A 9,304-nucleotide genomic window follows, 5' to 3' on the forward strand; every position below is an offset into this window, starting at 1 on the left:
ACTAAAGGAAATTCATAATGAGGGTGTGATCAAATATGTTCACACAACAAAAACAAGAAAGAATATACATAAAAAAAACTGGTACAACAAAAAAAATTTAGTGAAGCCAAGGATAAAAGAGACAAAGCTGGGAAAAAATGGAAAAAAGACAAAAAAGTGCAAATGGCAAACATACATCAAACTTAGAAACGATTATGTAAAAATACGCAGGGAGGAAAAGAGAAATTACGAAAAGGAAATTATAGAAAATATAAGGATCAGCCAAAGCTATTTTACAGATATGTGAATGATAAACTGAAAAACAAACAAGAAATAGAAAAACTGCATAACAAGCACATTAGCTAAAATATGTGAAAAAGTGATTAAAAGTAGATAGGTTAAACATTTGGAAGAAAAATCTATACTAAACCCAAGCCAATTTGGATTTAGACAAGGAAGATCATGTACAACAAATCTAATCTGCTTCTATTCAAGAATAATAGATATAATAGATGAGAGAGATGGGTGGGCAGACTGTGCCTATCTAGATCTACAAAAGGCATTTGACAAAGTACCACACAAGACATTAATAGGAAAATTAGAATCAATAGGTGGCATTGCAGGGAATTTATTCAAATGAATGGAAGACTTCCTGACTGGGAGAAAAATTAGGGTAGTAATTAGAGACAAATACTCGAAATGGGAAGAAATGATAAGTGGTGCTCCACAAGGGTCAGTACTGGCTCCAATCATGTTTGCCATATATGTAAATGACATGGACAAAGGAGTTGAATGTTGTATGAATTTCTTCGCAGATGATGCAAAAATATTAAAGAAAGTATCAACAAATGAGGACTGTGACTATTTACAATCAGACCTGGATACAATCTGGAAATGGACTCAAAAGTGGGAGGTGAACTTTAATATCAAGAAGTGTAGCATAATGGAGTTTGGTAAAAGCAAAAACAGAATTTCAAAAAATTACAGAATTGGTGAAAATTAAATAAAAAAAAGTGCACTCGGAAAGGGACCTTGGAGTGATAATCAGCAATGACATGACACCGGACAGACAAATAAACAAAATAGTAGGTGAAACATACAACCTACTAAGGTCAATGAAAGTGGCATTTGAACACTTGGATGAAGAAATTATAAAAAAAATATTAGCCATATTGATTAGACCAAAACTGGAATATGCAGCGACACTATGGACACCGAGTGCTAAAAAGAATATAAGGAAACTAGAAAGAATACAGAGAGCAATAACAAAGTTGGCACCAGCCCTTTCCAAATTAACGTACGAACAAAGATTATTATCAAAGCTAGAACTACCAACACTAAAGCAAAGAAGAGAAAGAGGTGATCTACTGACTATATATAGAATCATGAAAGGAATGGAAATCCTTGACAGAAAAGATTGACTAAAAAATGACAATTGAAAAACAAGAGGTCATGAAAAGAAACTCAAAAAGGACAACTATAGAAGAGACAGGAAAAAGAATAGCTTCCCACATAGAATGCTGGATATATGGAATAACTTAGATGAAAAAGTGTGCAAATACTATTCACAATTTTAAGAGTAAACTTGATGCTGAAAGATACAAAGACTGGTCACCACAAGCATAGCTCCCTTCCTGTATAATACAACTAAATATATATATATATATATATATATATATATATTAAAGATGACAAATTTCAGTGCTGATGATCTTTAATTCTAATAATGTATTTTTCATTCTCTCTTAAGGAGTATAAAAATAATTTTGATATTTCTGTTGTCTTAAACACAATTTGCATTGAAAAGAAAATGTATATACAGGTAAACGTCGACTTACGATGGCATTAGGTTTCGATAGAGCCATCGTAAGACGATTTCATCGTAAGTCGATCCCCACTCTGTTCCGTGGTCACTGTACCTAGCCTACCTGTATATTAACCACCAGAGATACTGAATATAGCCTATTAAACATGTACAGTAGTTTATTTAATTATTTTTATCCTTTTTACCATATTCAAACACTATAATATGTATTTTCAGTACGGTACTTAAATCTCGCGGGCAGCAGCCAATGCCAGCCGTACGATGTGACGTAATAATACTCGCATCATAAAATATAGTCACCGCTTATATCGATCGTTCTCTCTTTCACCCGCGAATTTTGAAAACCACAGAGAATGAATCATTTGAGAGAATGTAAAAACACAGGGGCGACTACAATAAATATAATCAAGACGTCATGACACCTACGTGTGCGGCACCGTATGGAAGGGGTTAAATTATCATATCGTCGTCGTCGTCGTCGTCGTCATCGTAAAGTCGAACAATCGTAAGTCGCGGCCATCGTAAGTCGACGTTTACCTGTATATTAAAGATGACAAATTTCAGTGCTGATGATCTTTAATTCTAATAACGTATCTTTTATTCTCTCTTAAGGAGTATAAAAATAATTTTGATATTTCTGTTGTCTTAAACACAATTTGCATTGAAAAGAAAATGTATATATATATATGTATATATGCACTCACATATCTCATCGCTTCCTGACAGAGTTACTCCTCTTGTCACGTTTCCAATCCTGAAACCCTAGGGACCTACCATATTTCCACATTCAAACTCACCTTTCTCTTTCAGTTTAGTTTTACTCAGTGCTAACACATCTATAACAACCTTTCCACCAACCTCTGTTTTGTTCTCACTTATTCCACATTATCACACATTCAAAGACACCTAGCACAAAAAAAAAAAAATAGAAAATCAGAAAGAATTCAAAGAGCAGCAACAAAAATGGCACCCACACTATCAAATCTGATATACAAACAAAGATTGGAGAAATTACATCTGTCAACACTGGAACAGAGAAGAGAAAGAGGTAATTTGTTGACCATCTACAGAATTATGAAAGGGATGGAAATTCTTGATAAAGATAACTTATTAAAATGGGACAGAAGAGAAACAAGAGGACTTAAGAAGAAGCTAAAGAAGGACAGTTACAGAAGAGATTTGAAAAAGAATAGCTTCCCACACAGAGTGATTGATGTCTGGAACAAACTAAACGGGGGATTTTAAGAATACACTGGATGCAGAGAGATACAAGAACAGGTCACTACAAGCATAGCTCTCGTCCCGTAAAATACAACTAGATCAATACCCAATTACTGGGATTTTAGTTACAGTCTTCCTTCCAGACCTTCTTCTGTCTTAACATTTGCAGAAGAAAAGTACAGACAGGAGGATTCCTGGTTGTTTTGCCGTCCCAATTAGTCACCTTTTATGACGTGCATGGGAACCTGATGGTGATATTCTTATCCCCAAAAACTGAGGCATGTTTTGTAAGATATGGTTTAATGTCACAAACTCCCCCTTATTGGAAGGCTAGGACAGTGCCCCTCACAAAGGACTTTGTAGTGTGGAAATTAATGAACCACTATGCCCTTGGTTCAACTTTGCCGGTGGCAGGGTTCAAACAGCCATCCCCTTGACCTTCGCCGCAAGTTATGAAACCCTAACCGGCTCAGCCAGTGAGCTTCTTTTATAAGACTATACAAAAAAGTCTAATAAATGGCACATCCATTTACAAAGTCTAAACAGATTACGGAACATAAACAACACTGCCAGAAGAGCCCTAAGAACACGATTATGATGCTTCATTCAAATCAACATTTATTTTTTCATGTTTTTTCTTACTAACTTAAATTCAATATACAAACTTACAACTATGACCAAGAAATTAATATCATATCCAATATCATACAGATAAGTATATGTCACTTTATTATTCATATCTTACCAAGCTGTTCTTTTCTGCAAATGAATGAGTATCTGTAACTGCAAGTTAAATCTTGGGGTTGGTAATCTGCAGGCACTCCACAGGTCCATGCAGCCTACTGATGTCTTAAGTGTTGGTTTTCCTGCAGACCATGCATCAATGCTGACCAAGACGCCATTGATCCACACTCACATATATACTGTAGATCAGGAAGACCATTTGTGGCTCCAGCCCATGCAGATGGATGTTCTGTAAAAAAATGAAGTAATCCTGTAGATACGGGCACAAATTTTTTATTTTTTTAATCCTTATTGTTGCATATGAAAGGCAACTTTATTAGAAACAAAATGCTTTTTAAATTTTTTAAATAGCTTGAAAAATAAGGGAGACACGATTTTTTAAATTATTTTTTAATTTCGCATTTTTGGCTAGACCTTACCATGACAAAATGTTAGAATTAAGGGTGGTAATTTGTAAAGATTTTGGTAAAGAAATACACACAACCTCCAAACCACTGGTCCAATTTTATTGAAATTTGGAATACTTGGGTTTTATGGATCAACAAATCATACGAGCATGTTAAAAACAATGTGTGACATCTCCATCATACCATATTTGCCTTTTCATGGCAACTATTAAGTTGTCAATTTTTTTATTATCATCAATAAAATCCAAACCAGTGGCCCAATTGACATGCAATTTGGTATGTGAAGGTTTTATGGGTCAACAAATCACCTGAGCATGTCTTTAATATTGCCGGACCTTCTTCTTATACCATTCTTACTAACATCTATTATGTTGCCATGGCAACTGTTGTCAATTTAGAAATAATCAATAAAATCCAAACCACTGGTCCAATTGGCATGTAACTTGGCATGTGAAGGTTAAATTTAAGGGTCAACAAATCACCTGGGCATGTTATTAACATTGCAGGACTTTCTTATACCATTCCTACTAACACCTATCTTGTTGCCATGGCAACTGTTGTCAATTCAGAAATAATCAATAAAATCCAAACCACTGGCACAACTGACATGCAACTTGACATGTGAAGGTTTTATGGGTCACCAAATCTCCTGAGCATGTCAAAAACAATGCAGGGCCTTCCTTTTATACTGTTCTTACTAACATCTATCATATTGCCATGGCAACTGTTGTCAATTTAGAAATAATCAATAAAATCCAAACCGCTGGCCCAACTGACAGGCAACTTAGCATGAAAAGGTTTTATGGGTTAACAAATCACCTGAGCATGTCAATTACATTGCAGGACCTTCCTCTTATACCATTCTTACTAACACCTATCACGTTCCCATAGCAACTGTTGTCAATTTAGAAATAATCAATAAAACCCAAACCCCTGGCACAACTGACATGCAACTTGGCATGTGAAGATTTTATGGGTCAAAAAATTACCTGAGCATGTCAATAACATTGAAGGACCTTCCTCTTACACCGTTCTTACCAACACCTATCACGTTGCCATGGCAACGATATGTCGAGTAGGCATCTAAGCTTCAAGATTCTTAAATTGCACAAGTGCACTATTACCAACGATTTCAAAGTTGCTCATATCCGGTAGAATAGAGGCTAATAAACAACATTATTACATTAAATATTATATAATTTAGTTTCTTGCCTTTAGATTTTTACTTGGAAAACTAATTTACCAAGGCTAATATAAAAAATTGCATTGAAATCGGTAAGAATCAGTAAAGTTTTGAAGAACTGGGCATACACTTGTTTAACAAGATAATTTTGATACCCTGCGAATGTGCTGAATGCTCCAAGCATTCAAACTACATACATACATATACCAAGGCTTTTTCCCCTTTACAAGGGAGGTAGCCAGAAAGAAAAAGGCATAAAATCATTCTCACCCATTCCATCCCTAAATACACTCCACTCCCCTCCACCCTCCCTCCCATCTTAGCACCTCCTGGATGACGGTCATCCCTGCACTTTGTCCACTGCCCTGGGTCAGAGGCAGTGTCGCAAGTCACAGCACATCCACAGCAAGGCCGCTTCATTAAATCGGCGACCCCTCCTCTCCATCACCCTATGCATAAAAGGAGGCGGAGAGAAATCTCTTCGGGCTGCGTCAAATTTTGCTCACACATACTACCTCACCCCCCATCCCCCCACCCATTCCACCTCATGCATCACGTCATCATCCATATACAACCATTCTCCATTCACCCCTGTCTTCTGTCCTCTCCCACCCTTCCTCAACAGACATTCCCCTTTTACCTCGTCCATCCATCTCATTCTAGGATGTCCCCTCATGTTCACTCCCACCACATCTGACTTCCATACCTCTTTTACTAGTCTTTTTTCACTCATTCTTTCCATGTGTCCAAACCATCCTAATACTCTTTCATCAACTCTATCTCCCAGTTCCCTTTCCACCCCTGTTCTCCTCACCTCCTCATTTCTCACTCTATCTAGCCTAGTAACCCCATCATACTTCTCAGACACCTCATCTCAAACACATTCAAACTCCTCTCTTCCTCTCTATGTTCCATGTTTCTGCTCCATACAGTGCTGTTGGCACAATCACTCCTTCATCCAGTCTCCTCTTAGAATCCATTCCCAAATGTCTATTCCTCATCACACTCTTTAATCCACCAAGGCATTTACTCGCTTCTCTCAATCTACATTCTACCTCCACCTTCGCTCCACCTTTTCCTACCACATTTGCACCCAAGTATCTAAAACTATCCACTTCCTCCAGTCGCTCTCCCTTTATGCTCACTTCCAGTCTGCTGCCACTTTCACCCCTTGTACACCTCATCACCTTACTCTTACCCACATTTATCTTCAGTTTTCTTCTTTCACACACTCTCCCAAACTCTGTCACCAACTTCCTCAGTCCCTCCTCCAATCCTGCCACAAGCGCAGTGTCGTCAGAAAACAACAGCTGGCTCACCTCCCACTGTTCTCCACTTTCTTTAACCATCTCCAATCCCTGACCCACTACCCTTGCATTTACCTCTCACACTACCCCATCCATGTATAAGTTGAACAGCCAGGGTGACATAACGCATCCTTGACGAAGTCCCACCTTTACCTCGAACCACTCACCCTCTCCATTTCTTATCCTGACACATGTTCTACTACTCTCGTAAAAACTCTTGACAGCTCCCAGAAGCTTTCTTCCTATCCCATATATCCGCAAAACCTCCCATAGTGCCTTCCTGTCTACCCTGTCGTAAGCCTTTTCCAGATCCATAAAAGCACAAAAAACATAATTCCCCTTTCCTATAGCTTTCTCACATATCTGTCTTACCACGAAAATCTGATCTACACAACCTCTACCTGTCCTAAATCCACACTGTTCCTCACCAATTACTACTCCTGTTCCTCTCCTAATCCTCTCAATCAAGATCCTCCCATAAGCCTTCCCAACTACACTTAACAAGCTTATCCCTCTGAAACTACTACATTCACACTTGTCCCCTTTTCCCTTGTAAAGTGGAACTATACAGGCACTCCTCCAGTCCTCCGGCACTCTACCCTCACTCCAGCAAACATTAAATAACCTCACCAGCCAGTCCACCATCATTATACCTCCTTTTTTTAGACATTCTGAATGGCATCCATCCAGACCAGGTGCCTTACCTGCTTTCATCATCTAAACAACTGCCTTCAATTCATCCTTCCTTATTTCTCCTCCATTTTCCTAGCTCATCACAGTCATTTTCTTAGCACTTCCTACTGCAACTATCTTTCCCTCCCTTTCCTCCTTCACATTAAGCAACTCCCTAAAATATTCTGTCAATCTTCCCCTTACTGCCTTCTCTTCCATTATCAACTCTCCATCTGCACCTTTTACCTTTTCTTCTCTACTTGATTCGCCTCCTCTTCCTCTCTTAATTTCTTTCCAAAACATCTTTTTATTACTTTCAAAATTTTCGGTCATACTCTTACCCCATTTCACATCTGCTCTCCTCTTTGCCTCCTTTACCTTGTGCTTTACTTCGCTCTTCTTTTCTTGGTATCTCTCATATGACTCCCTTGTCCTATTTTGTAACCAATCTGTGAAAGCTCGCTTCTTCTCTTCTCCAACCTTTTTTGTTTCCTCATCCCACCATTCACTACCCTTCCTTCTGTTTCCTCCTGTCCTTCTTGTTCCACACACCATCCTTGCACACTTTGTGACTCCCTCCTTGAACCATCCCCATTCCTCCTCCACTCCTAGCTCTACTCTATCCTTCACTCCCTCCCACTCCTCCTTCAGCTTCTTCTTATATGCCTTCTCCTTTTCCTTTTCATTTAAAGAGTTCACTCTAAGCATCTCCCTACCTTTTGTCCTTTTGTTCAAACTAAGTCAAACAAAAATCAAAATCCAACAGGGCGCAAAAGATGGTGACAGCAGTGCCGCGCATGGTTTTGCGCGTGACTAAATGCCTACATGTATTGCAATGAAGCTCAAATGTAGATTAACCAACGATATTAAGCTTCTCATTTCTGGGAGAAAATAGGTTAAAAAATGTGGTTCTTTAATTTTCAATATTGCTTATTAATGTCTTACTTTAATATTTTTACTCAGAAAACTATTTTGCCAAGGTTGATAACCAAGTTTACGTTTAAATCGGTAAAAAAAAATTGTATTTCAAGAATTGGGCATACACTTGCCCAACAAGATAATTTGAGTACCATGTGCATGCGCTGAACGATGCAAGCATTCAAACTGAGACATACTTATTTAAACGGGCCACAAAAGATTGCGTTGTAAACAGTACATGTGTGATGGTGGCGCCATGAGCGGATGCACCCGTATCTAAATCCTGTAATCGTTACATTTCGTCAGGGCCGGATTTACATGTTGCGGGGCCCCGGGCCCTGAAAGTATGCAGGGCACTGTCAGGTTCACCCACCTACCCCATTAAAGTATCATCCCAGTTTTCATGCAATGTGCTCTCAGCCACCTCGAAGTTTGGTTACATTCATGGTAGAGCTCAGTCACAGTCTGCTGATTATTTGCTTTAACACAATACACCAAAAAAGTGCTTATACTATTATAATGCACTTGGCGTGGGGCCCCTAGATACACAGACAGGGCCCTGGGCCGTGGCCCTGGTGGCCCTACCTTAAATCTGGCCATGCATATCATATTTAATATTATTTCATGATTGTGTTGTCTCATTTTTCACATTTTCATATTAATAATTAAAGAATATCTGGAATTGAGGATCATGGATGTTCTATTGAAAAACATCTAAAAGCAAAAGAAATACTTGCTGCATACCAACTGATAACACTAAACTTCATCTTCAAAAGACCAGAAAGATCATACCTGATTTTTTTTACTTAATCATGGACCTCCAAAAACTTCTTACCATCCATAAACATTGCAAGGGTTCCATGGTAAGCATTGCAAGTGTGGTGTGCATTGTTCCAGTCAGTGTAATGGGTTGAGTTGGCCAGATAATAACAATCTTCACCAGGTACTTTCCAACCATGTGGACACCCAGTCATGGAATCTTCAATCTTTGTGGAAGACAATAACTACCCAGTAAACATGGTTAAAATGGGCCGTTTCTAGTTTCCTT

At 38.4% G+C, this 9,304-nt stretch overlaps 1 protein-coding gene across 4 annotated transcripts in view; it reads right to left on the reverse strand.

Moving 5' to 3' along the window:
- The window catches only part of LOC143031036 (uncharacterized), a 73,309-nt gene that overhangs the window by 21,552 nt on the left and 42,453 nt on the right, over positions 1-9,304 (reverse strand). For 3 of the 4 annotated variants that reach the window (XM_076194400.1, XM_076194402.1, XM_076194401.1), the window contains exons 2-3: positions 9,092-9,242; positions 3,771-3,998 (exon numbers count right to left, since the gene is read on the reverse strand). In XM_076194400.1, the coding sequence (XP_076050515.1) occupies positions 3,865-3,998; positions 9,092-9,242 (285 nt within the window). In that variant the 3' untranslated portion in view covers positions 3,771-3,864. The remainder of the gene's footprint in view (positions 1-3,770; positions 3,999-9,091; positions 9,243-9,304) is intronic. The other variant, XR_012966972.1, reaches the window with a different exon arrangement.

The sequence above is a fragment of the Oratosquilla oratoria genome, chromosome 12 (genome assembly GCF_046742065.1).
Source record: "Oratosquilla oratoria isolate Oo_2021 chromosome 12, ASM4674206v1, whole genome shotgun sequence".
Taxonomy (NCBI): Eukaryota; Metazoa; Arthropoda; class Malacostraca; order Stomatopoda; family Squillidae; genus Oratosquilla; species Oratosquilla oratoria.